The sequence below is a fragment of the Dipodomys merriami genome, unplaced genomic scaffold, assembly GCF_024711535.1.
Source record: "Dipodomys merriami isolate MVZ:Mamm:240054 unplaced genomic scaffold, mDipMer1.0.p SCAF_2175, whole genome shotgun sequence".
In the NCBI taxonomy this organism is placed as follows: domain Eukaryota; kingdom Metazoa; phylum Chordata; class Mammalia; order Rodentia; family Heteromyidae; genus Dipodomys; species Dipodomys merriami.
In genome coordinates this window covers 25,635-46,964 of record NW_027203577.1, presented here as the reverse complement: position 1 = coordinate 46,964, position 21,330 = coordinate 25,635, and the positions used below count along the sequence as shown (strand labels likewise).

The window sequence follows — 21,330 nt, the reverse complement described above, 5'->3', positions numbered from 1 at the left end:
TCTTTAAGTCCTTCGCCCACTTATTTATTGGGCAGTTGTTTCTTTGAGGATTTGTTGTTGGGTGGTTTAATTTCTTGAGTTCCAAGTATATTTTAGATATGAGACCCTTGTCTGTTGTATGGCTAGTAAAGGTCTCCCAATCCGTGGGCTTTCTATTGATCTTGCGAGCTATGTCATTTGCCCTGCAGAAGCTCTGCAACCTTATGCAATCCCATTTGTCCAATCTTTCTTTGATTTGTTGTGCTTCCGGGTCTCTATTCAGAAAATTTCGACCTGAGCCAAGGAGACCTAGGGTTTCTCCTATTCCATCCTGTAATGTTTTCAGAGTGTCTGCTTTGACTTCAAGGTCTTTGATCCATTTGGAGTTGATTCTGGTGCAGGGTGATATATAAGGATCTAGCTTTAGTTTTCTACATGTAGTTAACCAATTTTGCCAGCACCATTTACTGAAGAGGCTGTCTTTCTTCCATTCTATTGTTTTAGCTTCCTTATCGAAGATTAGATGGCTATAGGTCTGTAGGTTCATTTCTGGGTTTTCAATTCTATTCCATTGGTCCTGACATCTGTTCTTATGCCAATACCAAGCTGTTTTGATTACTATGGCTTTATAGTAGAGTTTGAAATTTGGTATTGATATTCCTCCAGCAGTGTTCTTTCCGTTGAGGAGCGTTTTTGCTATTCGGGGTCTTTTATTGTTCCATATGAATTTTTGGATTGCCTCCTCTATTTCCTTGAAGAATGAGGGTGGAATTTTGATAGGTATCGCGTTGAATTTGTAGATAGCCTTGGGAAGTATTGCCATTTTCACGATGTTAATCTTGCCAATCCAGGAGCATGGGAGGTTTTGCCATTTTTTAAGATCTGTGTTGATTTCCTTTTTCAAGATTTTAAAGTTTTCATCATAGAGGTCCTTCACTTCTTTGGTTAAGTTAATTCCTAGGTATTTTATTTTTTGTGGGGCTATTACAAATGGAGTTGCTTTCCTAATTTCAGCCACACTTTTCTCATTGTTGGCATATAGAAAAGCCATTGATTTTGGGGGGTTAATTTTATAACCTGCTACTTTGCCAAAGTTTTGAATCAGCTTGAGTAATTTGGGAGTGGCGTCTATGGGATTCTTTAAATACAAGATCATGTCATCTGCAAAGAGGGAGAGTTTTATTTCTTCTTTCCCTATTTGGATCCCCTTTATGTCTGCATCTTGTCTTATTGCTGTAGCTAGGCATTCTAATACTAGATTGAAGAGAAGTGGAGAGAGTGGGCATCCTTGTCTTGTTCCTGAGTTAAGAGGAAATGGCTTTAGTTTTTTACCATTGAGTATAATGCTGGCTGTAGGTTTGTCATATACAGCCTTTATTGTATTGAGGAATGTTCCATGGATTCCTAATTTTTCCAGAACCTTCATCATAAAGGGGTGTTGGATCTTGTCAAATGCTTTTTCTGCATCTATTGAGATAACCATGTGGTTCTTATTCTTGCTCCTGTAGATGTGATGAATAATATTAATTGATTTGCGTATATTGAACCAGCTTTGCATCCCTGAAATGAATCCTGTTTGATCGTGGTGTATGATTTTTTGGATGAATTGTTGAAGTCGATTGGCCAAAATTTTGTTGAGAAGTTTTGCATCAATGTTCATCAAAGAAATGGGTCTATAGTTCTCTTTCTTTGATGAGTCCCTGCCTGGTTTTGGGATGAGGGTTATGATGGCTTCATAGAATGTGTTCGGTAGTGAGCTTTCTCTTTCAATTTCATTGAAGAGTTGGAGGAGTATTGGTGTGAGCTCTGCTTTGAAGGCCTTGTAAAATTCCGCTGTAAAACCATCTGGTCCTGGACTTTTCTTAGCTGGGAGGTCTCTTATTGCTGTTTCTATTTCAATGCTTGATATGGGCCTGTTAAGCTGGTTTAACTCATCTTGGTTTAGTTTTGGCATGTCAATATTTGCTAGGAAAAGGTCCATTTCTGTCAAGTTCTCAAACTTATTAGCATAAAGTTTTGAGAAGTATTCCCTTATAATGTTCTGAATCTTGGTTGTTTCCGTGGTGATGTTTCCATTCTCATCTCTGAGTTTATTACTTTGGGTGTGTTCTCTCCTTTTTCTGATAAGGTTTGCTAAGGGTCTGTCAATTTTGTTAAGTTTTTCGAAGAACCAACTCTTTGTTTTGTTGATTCTTTCTATAGTTTTTTTGGATTCTAATTCATATAATTCTGATTTAATTTTGATTATTTCTTTCCGTCTACTGGATTGGGGTTTATCTTGCTGCTCTTTTTCAAGGAGGTTTAGATGTGTCATTAAATCGTTGGTTTCAGATCTCTCCAATTTGTTGATGTAGGAGCTCAGAGCTATAAACTTGCCTCTGAGTACTGCCTTTGCTGTGTCCCAGAGGAGCTGGTAATTTGTGTGTTCATTTTTGTTGAATAGCATCAACATTTGAATTTCCTTTCTAATCTCTTCCATGACCCACTCATGATTCAGCAGTGTGTTGTTCAGCCTCCATGTGATACCGGACTTTCTTTGGTGGCTTTTGGTGTTGAATTCTAATTTTATTCCCTTGTGGTCAGAGAGAATGCAAGGTATAACTTCAATGTTTCTGAATTTAGACAAGTTTGCTTTGTGGCCTAAAATGTGGTCTATTTTAGAAAACGTTCCATGTGCTGCTGAGAAGAACGTGTATTCTGATGCTGCTGGGTGAAATGTTCGGTAAATGTCTGTTAAGTCTAGTTGATCTATGCAGCTGTTTAGATCTGCGGTTTCTCTGTTGAGTTTTTGCCGAGTTGATCTATCTAGTGGGGAGAGTGGTGTGTTAAAATCCCCAACAATTAATGTCTTTGGATCTATATGGGATTTGAGGGAAAGTAGTGTTTCTTTGATAAATTTGGGTGCTCCATTGTTTGGGGAATAGATATTTAGAATTGTAATATCCTCCTGAAGGAGAGATCCTTTAATTACTATGTAGCGACCTTCTTTATCTCTTCTCACGAATTTTAATTTGAAGTCTATTTTATCTGATATTAGGATTGCAACTCCCGCCTGTTTATGAGGGCCGTTTGCTTGGTAGATTTTGTTCCAGCCTTTAACCTTGAAAATATGTTTGTTTTTACGGGCAAGATGTGACTCCTGCAGGCAGCAGATAGAAGGGTCTTGTTTTTTAATCCAACTAGACAGTCTATGTCGCTTAATTGGAGAGTTCAGTCCGTTAACGTTAAGAGATAGGACTGAGAGGTATTTGGGAGTTCTTGCCATGTTATCCACCTTCTTGGGGGCTGTGAAAACTGGGTTCTTCCTAAGGTTCTTGGATTCTCAGTTTGGGTGCAGTTTCTTGGCCTTTGTTGCGTTCTTGTTGGTTTTCTATGTGTAGGACATCTTTAAGAATCTTTTGCAGGGCTGGTTTGGTGGAGATGTATTGTTTCAATTTTTCTTTGCTATGGAAGGTTTTTATTTGGCCTTCAGTTATGAAGGAGAGTTTAGCTGGGTACAGTATTCTTGGTTGATAGTTGTTTGTTTTTAGGGCATGGCATACGTCGTTCCAGGCTCTTCTTGCTTTGATTGTCTCTGCTGAGAAATCTGAGGTGATTCTAATTGGTTTCCCTTTATAGGTGATTAACCTTTTCTCCTTGACAGCTTTAAGGATCTTTTCCTTGGTCTGGGTTGATCCTGTGTGGATTATAATGTGATGGTGGGATGTCCTATTCTGGTCTGGTCTATTTGGGGTTCTAAAAGCTTCTTGTATCTGAATAGGCCTATCTTTTTGCATGTTTGGGAAGTTCTCTGCTAGGATCCTGTTAAACAAATTTCCTAGACCATTAACTTCTGTTTCTAGGTGCTCCTCTACACCCATTATCCTTAGATTGGGCCTTCTGATGGTGTCTTCCAGGTGTTGGATAGACCTATCATATTTCTTGGACTTGTCTTGGATGGTTGTATGTTCTTTCTCTATAATATCTAGGCTGTCTTCAATCCCTGAGATTCGATCTTCTGCATGGTCTAACCTGCTGTCAAGACTCTCTACTTTGTTTTTTATCTCTTTTCCTTCTAATTGGTCAGCTTTGATGGCTTCAAGTTCTTTGTTGAAGCTCTGTCTTAGGTCTTGTATGAATTTCTTTACTTCCTTAATTTGGTGTTCAGTGTTTGTTCTCAAATCACTTAGTTGATTGGTTATGGTTTCTTTGGACTCCCATTCCTTCTGTTGGGTTCCATTCAGCATTCCCTTTGTGGTCTCCCTGACTTCCTTCAGCTCTTTGTTAATGGATTCCATGAATGCCTTTAGTGATCTTTGTGTATTCTCTACCTGGTCTCTTAATTCGTGAATTACTCTTTGATTAGTTTCCTCCCTTCTGTGGGATTCCTGCAGTTCTCTTTGAGTGTTCTCTGCCTGCTCATGCCATTCCTCCCTTTCTGTTTGAGTATTCTCAAGTTGTTCACCCAAATCCTGTATCAGATTTGAGAAGCTTCCTCACGCTTATGATATTCCTGTATAAACTTCTGGGATGCCTCCTCTCTCTCCCTATCACGCTCATACAGAGTCCTTTGTACATTGTCAAACTTCTCATTTATCATGTTTGCTATTAGTGTTTGTAGAGCTATTTGGGAACTCTCCTCTGGATTATTCTTTATCTGTTCTAATCCCTGTTTATCAAGGTTGGGAAGTGAGATACCCGAATTTGCCATTTTTCTTGTGTTTTTCTGGCTTACTCGGCCCATTTGAGATAAAGATTGCACCAGTTTTGTGCTAGAACACTATCTTAAGGCAACCATCAACCAAAGTTTGCATTTGTACAGTCAATAGTCTACAGATACAATCTAGTTCAACAGATACATCTATTCAATATCAAACGACTATATGTTAAAGGACTTCGAACCCCAGAAAAGAATTTGGAAAACCAGAAATTATTAGGATTGGGGAGAGATGTGGGTGAAAAATAGGAATAGATTGGTGTGGGGAAGCACAGGGAGAGTTAACTATGTCCTAATCACAGTGCAGGAAATGGGTTGGGTAGGATGCAAGTAGAGAGAGAGAGAAAAAGAAGAGACGGAAAGGGGAATAAAGAGAGACCAGAAAAAGAATAGAAACGTAAAAATTAATGTTATTATAGAGGTTAAAAGACCGTCTATTTAGAGAGGAATGTGAATATGTTCAGAGAAGGGGAGGGACATAGAGGAGATGTGAAAAGCTTTAAGGATGGGAAAGGGAGAAGAAAAGATCAGAAGTTCAGTAGAGCTAGATAAAAAACAAAAAGATAATTAAGAAAGAAAGAAAAAGAGAAAGAAGACAAGAAAAGAAGGGAAAACTCTCATTCACGTATTCCTAAAATAAAAATTATAAGATTAGAAAAAAAAAGTTACTGGAAAACAATTATTTTTTCAGAAGAGGCAAAAATTAAAGATTAATAAAAGTTTTAGAAGGGAAAAAAATTTATATATATATATATGTATATATATATATATATATAAGGTAACAAAAAACAAAAAACAAGCAAAAAAAAGAAAAAAAGAAGAAGAAGAAAAAAAAAAGAAAAAAAGTCTTTTGATTTTTTTTTGGGGGGGGGAGGAGTGGGAAGAATCCTGTATCTCCCTTTTGTCTGCAACCAGTCTCTTGTTGGAGTCTCTGGTCAGCTTGTGGTCCTGTGGCTTGATTGGTTTCTTAAGTCGGTTGGTTGGAAGAGGCAGAAAAATGCTCTGCTTTACCCAAGATTTTGAGATCCCCCTCCCAGGTTAGTTTTCTGCTTTGAGAGTCACAAAAGAGGGGGATGTGGTGATGAGGCTAGGTTCTGGGTAGAGTTGAGGCCTTTCAACAAACAGTAGCTTTTCCCTGGGGCTATTTTGTGATAAAGCTCACAGTGCCCAGCCTGGAGCCATTCTCAGGGTTTCTGTTTTTCAATTGATTGTGGTGGCTGCTAGAGGGAGGGGCAGCCTCTGGCTCTGGTTACCCAGTGAGGCAAGCCACTCCGATGGCTGGCGCCTGAGCTGGGTGACTTTTCCCTGGATGGAGCTGAGTCTGGCAGGTCACTTCGCCGTTAAGTTCTTGTGACCTGCTAAATGACTCATTTTATTCCAAGGCCTGAGCTGGAGCTAGCAGCTCCTCCGAGCTTTGTCGGTATCCAAGATGGAGATCACCGGTGCTGGGGGGGGGAGGGGTGGCCTTCCCTCCTCTGCTCCCTGAGGAGTGAGGACATTGGGCTTGTACTCACGCCGAGTCTTGGATCCTGGGTCGTCTCTGGTCTGCAAACAGCAGGATGAAGATGTTCGCTCCTTGTCGGTTCTTGTTGGTGTTGAGTAGAATCCGCTCGTCCGCTGCGTCTGGCTCCTTCGTCCCCGACTCTCTGTGTCTCAGGTATGACTCAGGTGGTCGCCGCCGTGACCCCGCCGCCGGAGCGGCAGCTGATGCGTTTCCTTGGCTTCCCCTCTCTTGTCTAACTCTCTGTCCTGTGATGGCACACTTGGTGTGATTCTCTGGCTTAGGACTGTTCACTGGAACTCTAAACCTACTTTCTATGCGAGAGCTTGTTCAGATTCCAGCTTCTCCTCCGCCATCTTCCCGGAACTCCCTCCGTGAAACTCTTATCTCCAATAAACCATCAGAAAACTGGAAGTGGTGCTCTAGCTAAAGTGGTGGAGCACTAACCTTGATCTGAAGAGCTGAAGGAAAGGGCTTAGGCCCAGAGTTCAAGTGCCACGACTGACCTAAATAAATAAATCAATAAATCAATAAAGCATAGACTATATTGAAGTGTGCATATGATAATTTCTAACTATAATACTCTCATGAAATTGGGTTTTACAGAAACATCTTGATTGCTTTGCCAAAGGAAAGGATAAATGATTTAAATAAGCTACCTAACATCTCAGAAGGAAAATGTTACTGGGTTTAGATCAACTTCATATACCCAGTACTGAGGAAATAAGTTTCAGAAATGGCAGAGGCAAAGTATTATAAAAATCACTTTATCATGAGGTACAACCAGGCTGCCTAGATCAACCTTGCAGGAAAAAAGGGATGAATGAAAAGCAACTAAGGCTTCTAAAATGAGCCAGTTGGTGGTGCTTTATGCTTGTAATCCTCAGAAGCCTGAAAGCAGAGGGTTTGGATTCAAAGCCTTTCCAGGAAGAAAACCTTTTTCTCTGCAACCAGCAGATAGAAAACATCAGCTCTTTGCCCACAGCCCAGCTGGATGCCTTCTTCCCACAGAGCTCCAGACAACCAAGACCCCTCATCTGAAATATTGTCAAATATATTAAAATATTATCTCCTGTTTGGGAGATAATATTTGAAAGATATATCAAAAACATTTCACTGACTTCTAAAGAAAGAATGAAAGAGGAAATATGTGCTCACTAAAGGGTAAGTTACCTACCAAAATGATATTAATATGGCTAGATGCCCATTTGGAAACTTATCCACTCAGCCATCTTTCCTCACATCTTGTCAGTTAGCCTGAACTGTCAGATTTTTGGATGCAAGGGATGTGTATGAGTATGTAGGTTGTAAAAGTAATAATGAAAAGCTAAACACTGGAGGCTCAAGCCTGTAATCCTAGCTACTCAGAAGGCTGAGATCTTAGGATCCCAGTTCAAAGCCAACCCATGCAAAAAGACCCTTACCTCCAATTAACCAGCAAAAGACAGAAAGCTGAGCTGTGGTTCAAAAGGCAGACTACCAGCCTTGCAACAACAACAAAAGTTAAGGGACACCATCCAGGCCCTGAATCCAAGCCTCAGTAGTGGCTCTCACACACAAAAAATAACCATGATACCACCACAGGATGTGCATATCTTAGGTAAGGATGCAGATGGATGGGATGATGACTGTATTGTAGCCCAGTCTGTGAAAAAACCTAGGTGAAATCTTTCCTCAATACATCTTCATTTCCCTCTACACATTTAAAATCACACACACACACACACACACACACACACACACACACACACACACACACTTACATGGTTATATTTGTCTATATAATTATGTAAAATACATATCATACACACTTGCGTCTGAATTTTGTCCATCTTTTGGTTTTATAGGTAGTACAATATATCCAGGGTTTGGCTCATACTTGTAATTTCAGCTGCTCATGAAGGTGGGATCTGAAGATCACAGTTTGATGCCAACCCAAGGAAACAAATCCTCAAGATTCTTATTTCAATTAAGTAGCAAAAACCAGAAGTGGAAATCTGACTTAAATGACACAGTGATTGCATTGAACAAAATAATCTAAGCAAGATACCAGACCTCCATTCAAGCCTACGTACTGGCCCACTAGCACTCCAAAAGCCAAAATCCCCAAAAGACCAAACCAAAAATATGTCAAAATATTTTATAATTTTTGAAGCAAAATCCAATGAGGCAACGTAGTTTGTTGAAGATTTGGTGGTAAAATGTTGAAAAACCCCAAATTCCACATGTGTTTAAATGATTCAACAGACAAGCAACCAAGTAAAAATTTCCCAATAATGTTCCTTAGTATCCACTGGGACCCTTGACAAAGATTTTTTTCTATGCTTTTCAAAAAATCAGTTATTTTTCAGTAGTATAAATATTATAAGTTATAGAAGTTTTTTAAAGTTCCAAAGTGAATTGAATGTAAAACAAAAAGCACTTAATATTACCAGTTTCTATGACTCTGGTAGAAAACCTGTAATACTGTGGCCTTTATGAAGGAGGAGAGGGAAGACTGGTCATGAAATGTTGGGAAGAAGAGTTTCCAATTGACTGTTTGAAACCCAATCTTCTGCCCCCCACCCCAACAGGCAGAGGCTTGAACTCAGGGATTAGGTGCTGTCTTGAGCTTCTTCTGCTCAAAGCTAGCATTCTACCACCTGAGTCATGGCACCACTTCTAGCCTTTTCTGAGAAGTTTGTTAGAGTTGAGAGACTTATGAACTTTTATGTTTGGGATTGACTTCACATCTCAGTCTCCTGAGTAGCTAGGATTATAGTTGTTAGCTTCCCATGCCTGGCTTACATTCCACACTATTGAACACATAAAATTCAATTAGGAGGCTAAGATCTGGAGAATGGTGATTCAAAGCCAGGCCAGGCAGAAAAGTCTGCAACTCCATCTTCAACAAGCAAAGAGCTGGGCTTGAGCAGTGGTTCAAGTAAGGTGAGTATGAGACCCTGATTTCAAATACCATTATGGGCAAAAACATAACAAAATAAAGCAATGCCCCAAATTAAAATAATAAAATTGCTCAATACCAAAATAATGGTCATTAAATAATGGTTTGAAAAGTAGAAAACAAATACACCCCTCCATAAATCCACATATAAAAATCTTCCAGCCAGATACCGGTGGCTCAAGCCTGCAATCCTAGCTACTCAAGAGGTTGAGATCTGAGGATCATGGTTCAAAGCCAGCCCAGGCAGGAAAGTCCCTGAGACTCTTATCTCAATAAACTACTCAGAAAACCAGAAGTGGCACTGTGGCTCAAGTAGTAGAGTGCTAGCCTTGAGCTGAAGAATGAGGGACGGTGCTTAGGCCCAGAATTAAAGTCCCATGACTGACAAAACAAAAAACAAAATCCAAAAAACAAAAAACAATAAACAAAAAAGAAACTTCCACAAAATATTTGAAATGGGTGAATTTTCAATAAGGAAACAACATTTTTCTTTCTGTTTTTTTCTTGCAACAGCAAAAGAGATGGTTTATTGTACATGTGTCACACTTGGCCACAACTATGAACAGAACTAGTCCAGAATGTCACAGGTCTGGGGCACAGGATCATCAGGGGATGCTTGGTTATGAGCAAGGTGTGTCTTTCAGAGATGATCTTGGCAATGAAAGTTCTGGATCCACTGGGAAATCACAGCGGCATGCAGTCCAACATCTCAGCGTCCCAGCCTATGGCATTCCTTATTCCTCCTGCTCCTCTGGCCTTGATGGGTGCACAAACTGGTTTACTTAGACCTCTGCCTCATCTTTCTTCTTTTGCCCTTCAGCCTGCGCATTCGCTTCCTCTACTTGGCTCTCATGGTGCTGTTTTTTCTAGGAAGATGGTGCTAAGGCAAAGAGCAGGAAACAACATTTTTCTACCTAAAGATGTCTGTGGGGTTAACAGTGGAAGAAATAGATTTATTACCAGATATTTAGACCAACATGCCAATTCTGACATATCTATGATGATAGAGACTAGCTTTAGAATGATAAAAATAAACCAAAGGACTACATCCCAAAGTACTGGACAAGGCTAACAAAGCAGAGTAGGGCATCAGGGTATAGGGTAAGAGCTATGTAGAAAAACTAGTTGTTCCTACAATGAAAAGTATTACCAGGCCTAGCAATTCAAGTTCGCCATACCAAGTAGATTTTGAAAAATAGTCTGTTACTTATTATATTAAAGAAAAATTTAAACTTGTAGGCTCTTCAACTTTATATCAAACAACCTAAACTTTGCTCAGGGGACATGGTACTTAATATTTGGATCATCAAGTGCCAATTCCAAATTTAATTATACAAATAATAACTCTACTAATAGAGAATGTTAATGGTTTCTTACAGATGGAGCTGAAGGTAAAACTGCTAAGACTTTTCCCACGTAAGAGACTATTCTTATTACACCTCTTCCCATGGTCTTCCAACTGCCTCAGTTCATTCATTTTTTTTTTAACCAAACTCGAATATTTCCACTTTATTCACCCAGATGTCCTTTTAACACTTCAAAGGCTGTTTTTGAGAAATAATAAAATTTTCAAAAGCACAAAAAATGCCACCCAAGTTAAGAAGTTTTGAGATCAAGCAGATGAAAGGGAAAATTTGAGTAAGGAGCGAGTTTAGTGTCCTAGCCATGACAAAATCCTAAGAGTTAGTGAGTGAACACATGACTCTGCACATATCCACAGAGTTGAGGTCACATGATGATTCTGGCTCCTGGTCCTCCTCTTTGCTTTCCTGGTCTGACACACCATTCTCTGGGATGCTGAGCTCTTCTTTAGGCTTTCTTCATTCCCCTCCAGTAACTCCTGCTTTATAGGCTTGCACAAGATAGACTTTTTCTTCATTTTGATATTTGGTTTAGGTTGAGAAAGCTATTTTTTCTCCAATTCAATGCTGTTTGCCTATAAAAATCACAATAAGAAAAACCCAACTAAGACAAGCATCCTTGGTTAAAGGCATTCTAGGTTGTAATCTCTGAACTTTTAGGGCCTACTTTACTCTTGGCTTTGACTGTCTTTTGTCTTCCTTCTCAATCAAACTCTCCCCATCCCCACTGCTAGGACTTGAACTCAGGGCTTAGAATCTGTTCTTGTTTGCTTTTTTTCCCCCTCAAGGTTAGTGATTTTCCACTTGAGCTGCAGTTCCACTTCCATCTTTTTGGTGATTAATTGGAGATAACTAAACCATGATGCTCAGATCTCAGCCTTCTGAGTAGCTAGGATTACTCAATGAATTTTCAGGAAGAGGCATCATGATGTTATGGGATTTCATGAAGTCATAAATATGATGATACCCAAAACCTTGAACAAGGACATTCTCAACTTCACCCCAGCATAACCATTGAAGTGAGGGATTTTAAACACTTATACATTAGTACTGCTCATACTCCCCTCAGACTTCAGGATCACACATCACTTTTGACTATCAAGCCTCACTGGTTACCTGGAACTCCCAACAACAGTTTCTGCTTTCCTTTTACTTGGAGACCTGAAACTTGAAGATTAGGATTTACTTTGTTCAATTTTGAGTCTCCTCGGTATTTTTCTTCAATTTTTGTTAATCAGTTTTAACTTGAAGTGATACTCTGCTAAGATCAAGGCAACCTAAGACATAGCATATCATTTTTAATTGTCTCTTTGCTTAGTTTACTTTAATCAAAGGATTAAGAAATCTATTATAAGGTTTTTGGTGGGGGTAGCATTGTGAAGGGAAGGGCAAATGGACAAATGTGGTGGAAGTACTTTATGTGCTCCTACAAAAGTAAACAATGAAGGTGGGGGAAAGTGGCTCACAACTTTAATCCTATCTATTCAGAAGGTTGTAAGCAGGAAAAATCAGTGAGTCTTATCTCCAAAAAACTACCAAAAGGCCGGGCGCTGGTGGCTCACGCCTGTAATCCTAGCTACTCAGGAGGCTGAGATCTGAGGATCGCGGTTCAAAGCCAGCCTGGGCAGGAGAGACCGTGAGACTCCTATCTCCAATAAAAACCACCAGAAAACCGGAAGTGGCGCTGTAGCTCAAGTGGTAGAGCGCTCGCCTTGAGCTGAAGAGCTGAGGGACAGCGCCCAGGCCCAGAGTTCAAGCCCCACGACCGACAAAAAAAAAAAAAAAAAAAAAAAACTACCAAAAGAAAGGAAATGGGTTGTAGCTCATGTGGTAGCATGCTAAGATTAAGCAAAAGGAGCATAGATATGGTACTCAAGCCCCGAGTTCAAGACCTAGAATAAGCACAAAACAAACTAACAAAACCTGCTGAAATTGCTTTAAGAAGGGTCTATGAGAGAAAAATGGTTAGGGTAGATTTGATTTGGGAACATTTGGTATCTGTCACAGTATATGCGAATAGATCCACTATAGGTTGCTGTGGAAATATTATTCCTTGTTCCATTATGAGCTATTTGGATTCACTATTTCAGTGTGAAGTGATATTTCTTGAGAGAAAATTGTCAGTTTGGAGCCCAGCACTGCTGGATCATGCCTATAGCCTTAGCTGCTCAGGAGGTGGAGATCTGAAGACCAATGTTTGAAGCCAGCCCATGAAAGAAAGTCCATGAGACTCATCTCCAAAAAACTACTAAAACACTCCTGGAAGTGGTGCTGTGACTCAAGTGGCACAGCACTAGTCTTGAGCAAAATTAGCTCAAAGACAGCACCCAAGCCCTCAGTTCTAACCCCAGGATCAGCATATACACAGAAAAATTTTAGTATGACTTCTGAACGAGGTTTTGTACCATTTTTCCATGAGTTCATTTTCAGACAGCACTATGTCCTGTGGGAGGCTTCTGTGTTCTGGCTTACATGGCATTTCTATTAGATGATATGTAATAGGCATCTACACAAAATTCCCTCACTCAAATTATATTCTTCAGTTAACAATCTATTATGGGAAAGAATTGAATTTCCCCATTTGTTTAAGTACTCAATGAATTTAACAGTATAAATTTGTAGATTGCTATTTAAGTTATATTCCATTTCTATTAGTTTACGCTCTTAAAGTTCTTATTCTTAGTTTATGTAAGTATGTATGTATGTATGTATTTTGTTGGCCATGGGGTCTGAACAAAGGGCCTGGGAGCTGTCCCTCAGCTTTTCAGCTCAAGGCTAGTGCTCTACCACTTGAGCCACAGTACCACTTTCTGCTTTTCTGCTTATGTGGTTCTGAGGAATTGAACCCAGGGCCTCATGCATGTGAGGCAAGCACTCTACCATTCAGACACCTTCCCAGCCCCTCTTTGTTTAGTTTTAAAGTGCCTTTAATGACCTTTCTTAATATAAGATGATATAATTCTATAACTATATCTAGTTTTTTTAATAGGTTGATGATTTCCCATAGATTCACCGCCATCAAAAGATACAAAGTATTTCCTTCACCCTTAAAAGAACAGCCAACTTCTGTTTCCTCAGAAGTTGCACAGAGGTTCTTCCTGCAGAGTATCTCATACTTATATCTAACACCATGTGACAGAACAGACAATAACAATGTCTTGTTATTCTGTTATCCTCAGAAAATAAAATGCTATTCAAAAAGACTTTGGACCTTTGTTTCCTCATGTTATTTATAATTTAAGGGAGCTCAATGCCAGACATTACTATTTTCTGTAGTTGTATGTTACAAGATCTACATTCATTCCCATGGAATATTTTATTTTTGTTGGGTGTGGTGGTCCTTGTACTAGGGCTTCAACTCAGGACCTGGTAATGTCACTTCAGATTTTTGCTCAAGGCTGGGACTCTTCCACTTGAGCTACCTCACTGCTTCTGGCTTTTTAGTGTTAACTGGAAATAAGACTGGGTAGGTGATGGAGTGGGTATGACTGTGATACATTGTATCCATGTATGGGAACGTCACAACCTCCTTCTTGTACAACCAATACTTGCTAATAAAAAGAAAGATAATTAGAGGTCTAATTGTTCACAGTAAGTTTCTTGTAATTTCCCTTCTTATGTCTTTCTCATTTTTTTCATGCTAGCATGTGTTCAGTGCTGACCCTTAGCTCTTTTTCTTATGGCTAGTACTTCAGCCACAGCTCTAGTTCATTTTTGCTAGTTAATTGGAAGAAAGAAACTATCTGATATTTGTGCCTAGGTTGTCTCTGAACCTCAGTACTCAGATCACAGCATCCTGAGTAGCTAGGATTACAGGTGAGAGCTACTCAGATCCTTGTTGTCTCCTAAATTATCCCATGTCCATTTCACAATGGCAGTCCATTTCCATGCTTCCCAGCTTTGCAGAACTAGCTTAATTATAATCCAACACCAAGTCTAACCTCACCACAGATGCTATTTTTTGTGTCATTCTCTGACTATAGACACCCTTCTCCTGGCTGATGCATTGCAACAACCTAGATGGCTCTCATACTACGCCACAAGGATAGGAAGCCAGGAAACACTAGCTTAGAAGCTGTAAAATCAGAGGAGCAAAAAGATATCGTAGTGCATTCTGCTGTGATCTTATTCTGATTTAAACAGCCTTGTCATCTATTACCAGGAGTAGCTTTGACATCACATTCTGAGTAGTGACTGGGTGTAAGCTGGTGTGTCCGAGCTGACTATAGTATTGTCCTGAGCCTGTGCAGACTGAAGAGACAAGCCAGTGCCAGTAGCACACACATTGGAATAACAAAGCAACCTATAGTTAGGCATTGCCACTCTTTGTTATAGAGTAATGAATGAATGACTCTCTAATTTCTTGACAAGAAATTCCTGCAGACCCATATGCAGCTGCCTCATCAGAGCAAGTAAAGAGCATGGTGCTGCCTGGAGGAAACACTGTGAGAAGCTGCCAGAAAGCATCTGTTTACTGGACTCATGGGGCTCCTCTGTCCTCTAGAATTAATGACAAATGAGGAGCAAACACCTCCCCCTCTAGGCAGACATACACAGGAAGAGCATTGCCACAGCACAACAGGGGACTCCCAAGACATACACTTGATCTGTGCTGTCAGAACTGAGAGTTTTATTTTTGGGGGGGAGGGTCCGGTTGTGGGGCCTGAACTCTGGGCCTGTGCCCTGTCCCTCAGCTCTTCAGCTCAAGGATAGTGCTCTACCACTTGAGCCAAAGCGCCACTTCCGGCTTTCCATTTTGCTTATATGGTGCTGAAGAATCGAACCCCCGGGACTCAGGCATGCAAGGCAAGAGCTCTACCACTGAGCCAACTTCCCAGCCCCAGAGCTGAGTTTTTAATGACACTTCATCCCACAGTGCTCCCTAAACCTTCAACCCAACCCTGCTCCTTTCATGTCCCTGACAATGTTTAGAGGCATCCAACATCCAGACTGAAGATGTTCCTTCATGTTTGGAGTAAGTCTGATCAGACTTTATATGGATCCACTGCTCAGTCAGGACTCTCGATCCCTCCCATCCCCATTTTGATAATGTGTGTCTCTTGACCTATTCCTGTCTTCTCTTTTCAAGATTCAGTCAGGGCCGGGTACAGGTGGCTCACACCTGTAATCCTAGCTACTTAGAAGTCTGAGATCTGAGGATCGTGGTTCAAAGCCAGCCCAGGGAGGAAAGTCCGTGAGACTCCTATCTCCAATAAACCACCAGAAAACCAGAAGTGGCTCTGTGGCTCAAGTCGTAGAGTGCTAGCCTTGAGTTGAAAAGCTCAGGGACATCACCCAAGCCAAGCCCAGAGATCAAGGCCTATGACTCAAAAATAAATAAATAAATAAATAAAAGAAAGCAAAAACATACAAAGCTCAGAATGGCAAGCAGCTGAAAACAGGATGGAATAAACCAACATTATCTATGACAGTTTTCAGATTATGCAGAGAAATGCCTGCATTGTTGAAGCCCAAGCCCATCTGATAGCTGAGTTTTAGCTGGCTGGCATGCCCATGATGCCAGGTAATGGTATTCACCAATTTTGTGATATTATTGGATGAGACCAATAGGCTTCAAGTTGGGAAGCTGAAAATTTTCTATTGATCTAGAAGGAGAAATATATCAAGACAAGAAATGGGATTAACACAATGCCAAAAGCAAAAGGCCATCCAATCCAAGGAAGACAGAATAACTCTGTCTCTGAAAAGATGATTCTCTCAAAGGAATCCTGAGCTGAGTATGGTGATCTATGTTTGCAATCTCTGAATTTAGGAGGCTGAGTCAGAAGTTAGGTTGAGACTAGCCTAAGTTCCATGCCAAGAGAAGAACACAAAACCAAAGCTCATCTTACAAAATAAAAGAAGGACTGGGAATGTGGCTTAGTAATAGAGTGCTGGCCTAGCACATACATGAAGTCCTGGGTTTGGTTCCTCAGTACCACATAAAGAGAAAGGCTGGAAGTGGTACTGAGGCTTGAGTGGCAGAGTGCTAGTCTTGAGCAAAAGAAACTCAAAATGAATGGTGTTAGGAAAAATGTAAAATTAATGAAATAACATCTCTCTCCCTCCCCTATATCCCTTCCTGCTTTCCTCCCTCCCTCCTTTTCTCAGTACTAGGGTTTATACAAAGGATTTCATGCTTAGGCAGGTGTTTAACTCTTAATCCACACTACGGCCTTTTTGTACTTTAGTTTTTAAGTTAGGGCATCCTGTTTTCTTCCCATCCCAGGACCAGCCTCCCATCTAGCTGAGATTATTGGAATCAGCCCAGCTTGATGATTGTGATCAGATCTCACTTTTTGCCTGGGTTGATCTTGGATTGCAATCCTCTCAATCTATGCCTCCCAAGTAGATGGTACTACAGGAGTGATCTATTATGCTTAGCCTTTAAAATGATCACTTAGAGCTGGGCACAAGTGGCTCCTGCCTGTAATCCTAGCCACTCAGGAAGCTGAGATCTGAGGATCGAGATTCAAATCCAACCAGTGCAGGAAAGACCATGAGACTCTTATCTCCAATAAACCACCAGAAAACCTAAGTGGTCCTGTGGCTCAAGTGGTAGAGTGCTAGCCTTTAGCTGAAGAGCTAAGGGACAGCAGTACCCCGGCCAAGAGTTCAAGTCCCAAGACAGACAAAAAAAATCACTTAGGAAGATAAAAGAAAAACTCCTGAATTCTCACATTTATTTAAATAGCGGCTGCCAGTCATATTTCATAAAGCACTTATGGGGCCCATGAAGTCTTTTATTTTTAAAATACAATAAAATAGTACTAGAGCAGTTGGGATATTGTTCTGCCAGTAACACAACTGTAAGAGCCTCGGAGGGAGCAAGCAAGCCGGCTACAGGCCAGCTCCACCGCCGCTTCTTCTGAGCAGCAAGCAGCCATGACTGGGGCACAGGCTCCTCAGGCCAGACCCTGCAGGCAGGGCAGCCCCTCCAAATCCCTCCAGTGGCTGACCTCAGGCCTCAAAGGCTCCAGCGCCGAGCTTCCTGGGCTCATCCCTAGGCTGGAGGTGCAGTGTGAAACAGCAAAGGAGCCAGCGAGACTCCTCCAGTGTCAGGGCAACCAGGCAGGAGTGGAGCCAAATGGCCAAACTTGCAGCAGCGACTGCAGCAGTTGTTGCTGCCTCGTGCAGCATGGGCCAGGGCTCCTGCAGCTGCTCAGGCACAGCCAGAGGTGGAGAAAAACTCCAGGACTGACACAGCCCCCTTCCACCCAATCTGCCTAAGATCTGGGAGCTGGAGTGGGAGCAGAAGGAGAGGGTTCATATGGGTGTTGGAGGCATAGGCCTGCAAAACCCCATTTGAGCACCTGTGTGCCCTGAGGGTGGATACAGACATGCATCCCTTCCTTCCAATTTATTTATTTTTGTTGGTTGTGGGGCTTGAACTCTGGGCCTGGACGCTGTCCCTCAGCTCTTCAGCTGAAAGCAAGTGCCCTACCACCTGAGCCACAGGACCACTACCAATTCTTCTCGGGGAGGAAGGGACACCCTTTCCTCCATGCTGGGCAAAGGTTCTGCCCCGGTGCAAGACTCAGGTAATGGTTTGCTCAAAGTACCATTCGTGCTTCATCTACTTAACCACGTAGAACAATGCCTGGAGACCCCCCCCCCCATGTGTAAATCACCTGTGCTTTACCTACTTTTACAACCTTGTTTAGTGGAACTGCTCTACATTTGTTGACAAGGATTAGCTTTTTCTGTTTAAACTCTCATTGTCTGTGCTCCCATAAAACTGTTTAACTCTCTGCCCCTGACTGAAGATTTACTTCTCCTGCTTGTGTGCTGTATATAAGCATGTGATGTTCCAATAAATTTTGTCTATACCCACATGGTGTAGTCCCTTCTTGCCTATACCACACATCGTGTTCCCAGATCCCGTTGTGGAAACAGCAACAGATGGGGTTATGCCGGTTGATGCCTCTGACATCTCCCCCCTTTTTTGTTTTTTAAGTACAACCGTAAGCAAGAGATCCTTTGCAGAAGGGATTTGCAGAAACTATTTTGGAATGTAGACAGCAATATCTTGACAAGACATAATGCAATCAATCCTGTAGAAACACTATGGGTAAAACTGTGCCACCAGGTTCGAGGGTCCAATTGGTTTAGCACAGATGCAATTCCCTCAGCCAGACCTTCATATCCCACCCCAGGGAGTTGTGCCAAGAAAGTCTCAATGACTTCCTGCTGTAACTAGTGGATGTCCCAAGTCAAATTTCCTTGCAAGACTGGCAGGTGGTAGTGAAGTCCCTGCCAAGTAATGTTAGAAGTGTTGAATCAAGTAGGAGTGATGCACAGTTTATTGAGCTCTAATCACACTTGAAGGTTAGCTGTTTCTGCAGATCAATTATCTGGTCTCCCATCCACTGCACCGTGTGTTGCAGGGTGTTCAGACGGGAATCAATGTCCTGTTTAATATTGTGCTGATGAGTCCATAGCTGGTGACAGTCCAGCCACTTCTCTACAAAGTCCTTGGTTTGGATGGAGGAATGCAGGGCCACTCCGGCAGTCGCAGCAGTCATGGTGATAGCAGTCATTTCAAGGATCACAGCTACACTCAGACCCAGGAATCTCCTAGTTCTCTTCAGCAGTTGCTGGAAGACTCCTGTCAACAAACCAACAGTGGGGCTCTCCTGCCAAGGTCGGGTGAGGTTAACAGGCACCCAGACCCCTAAGCGAGATCTTAATATCAGGAGAGACTGAGAAGGCATATTAAAAGAAATAGTATGATTTAAGCATGTAAAGAGTCCAGGCTGCGTGGGTTCTCATTGATTGACACTGTCCCTGTGGGCTAGGACATAGGAAAGTTTAATACAACCCTGTACAGTAAAAGAATGGTTCCTGTAAAATGTATAATTTGCCTCATGGGCCCTAGTAAAGTGACCAATCCAATTCTGAGTTGTATAAAATTGGGTGGCAAGTTTTATAAATGCCACTGCTCAGGCCCTAAGTGTCCCCTGAAGTTTATATGTGGCCTACGAGGCACAAGGCCTCCATCATGTCAGGTGAGCAAGCCAATGGGTTCTACATGATTTATAACTCCATTGTATAGACGTCACCATCAGAAGAATTATTAGTATACCAATCACCAACATGCTTTTCAGAATAATTGGCAATGAAACATCCATGAGGACCTCAATCTATAAATGAGATGTTATCATTATGCTGTATAATCTTTCCTCTAGGGTTTTGACACTGAGACCACTGAATAGAAACATAAACAAAATTCAATAATTAATGTCCTGGCATACTAGGTTAGGTGGTCGCCCAGTCTTATTTGTATAAGAATGATCCTTACCAATAAAATTTAAGGAAATTGTGCTGAATAGCCCCATATGATTGTTGATTTTATCATCAGGCAAGATGTATGCCCATACCTGTCTTCTGGTTGGTAAGCAAGGTGATGTCCCTAAACACAGTGGTAAAGACTCAAATCCTAAGGAAATAATATAAGGTATGCCTTCCTCACCTGGATGAGTAGGGTCTGCATGATCCCATGGTGGAGGAAAATACATGCTGTCATTTGTATACGCCACCGGACCTTGGTCTAGCTAATCCACTAATTTTAACAATGGTCGGTGAGTGACATAGGCCCAATATGCATGTTCACTACTCACTGCAGAAGTATTCACAAGCAGTGCAATCATGGCCAAAACAGATATTCAGGTATTCTAGGGGTTTTTGTACTGACCAGGGTGGCTTCGGTCTTGTGTCAACACCTTATTCTGACCCCATGTTGCTGGGGTCAAGCTGGTTTTCTTAAGATAAGGATGATGGCTTCCTCCAGACTTCAACCTTAGGTCTGCAAATCTGCGTACTAGATGTTCTTCCTCAGGGTTGTGTTGTGTTGTTTTTGCTTCTCTGGAGGTCGGATGAGTCAAAAAGGGACCCAGATGTTGCCAGTAGATCCATCTGGAATGATAGAAACGCTATTTTCACTTATGGGGCATTAGTCTTATTCTTCATTGATTAAATTTTTTAAACCATATGGGAATAGATAGTGAGGTGGTGCTAGAGGGATAAAATGCTTTTCAGCTTTAGTGAAAGGATCACTTTGAGTGAAATTTTAAAAATTTAGAGTAAATAAGGTTAAGGCAAAAGTTCCCTTGGGGATTCCCCTTTTTTGTTTTTTTAATAATTGAAGCTTAAATGTTTTATGGGTGTGTAAACAGTTGGCATTAGTCTACACAGGTTCATTAAAGAAGTTTTACCTAGGGACTAACTTTAGTAAACTCCCCTAATATTTTTCTGATTGTACACTGGCTTTTAGAATATGGTGTGGGGTAGTTTGTCAAGGTGACAACTTTTTACTAATTACATTTTATTCCAAACTAGAGTTTAGGCATAATTTTTTAACTTTTCATAACTGTATGGACCCTTTGGGGGGCGGCTATAGCAGCATAGCCTGTTTAGTACTTTGGTTTGTAAAAGATTTAAATAGTCTAGGATGTTTAAAGGTAAGCTCCATAAGAAGTTCCACTTGTAGGTGTTCAGTGGCAGTTTTGTAATTGACAAACAAGTTATAAAAGCAGACCTAACAGTTAGTGATTACAAATTGCATCAAGGCAAATAGGGTGGTTGAGTCCACACAACTGCCTGTAGACATCCTGGTATCTAGGCTGGAGATGGGGGCATTGCACCCAGCTTCAAGGCCTGGAGGTGGGACAAGTCTTACCTTGAAATCCTAGGAAAACATTACCTCCCCAAATGGGCGAAAGCATTGTTTAGCTCCTCAAATAGCCTAGGTGGGACAGGCAGGCCATCCTTTGGAATACAGATGTTTAGTGTAGCTCCTGGTGCTTAACTCTCTACTTAAGCCCTTATCTTTGAAAATTTAACATTTGGT

At 41.2% G+C, this 21,330-nt stretch overlaps 1 protein-coding gene across 9 annotated transcripts in view; it reads right to left on the bottom strand.

Annotated features, from left to right (window-relative positions):
* Positions 1-9,124: 9,124 nt before the first annotated feature.
* The window catches only part of LOC138834512 (endogenous retrovirus group K member 18 Env polyprotein-like), a 32,374-nt gene continuing 20,168 nt past the window's right edge, over positions 9,125-21,330 (bottom strand). For 4 of the 9 annotated variants that reach the window (XM_070033058.1, XM_070033057.1, XM_070033059.1 and 1 more), the window contains 2 exons: positions 20,176-20,396; positions 17,136-19,089 (listed from right to left, as the gene is read on the bottom strand). In XM_070033058.1, coding sequence (XP_069889159.1) covers positions 18,794-19,089; positions 20,176-20,396 — 517 coding nt within the window. In that variant the 3' untranslated portion in view covers positions 17,136-18,793. Of the gene's footprint in view, positions 11,057-17,135; positions 20,397-21,330 lie in introns of those variants that run through there. The other 5 variants (XR_011374155.1, XR_011374159.1, XR_011374157.1 and 2 more) reach the window with 4 other exon arrangements.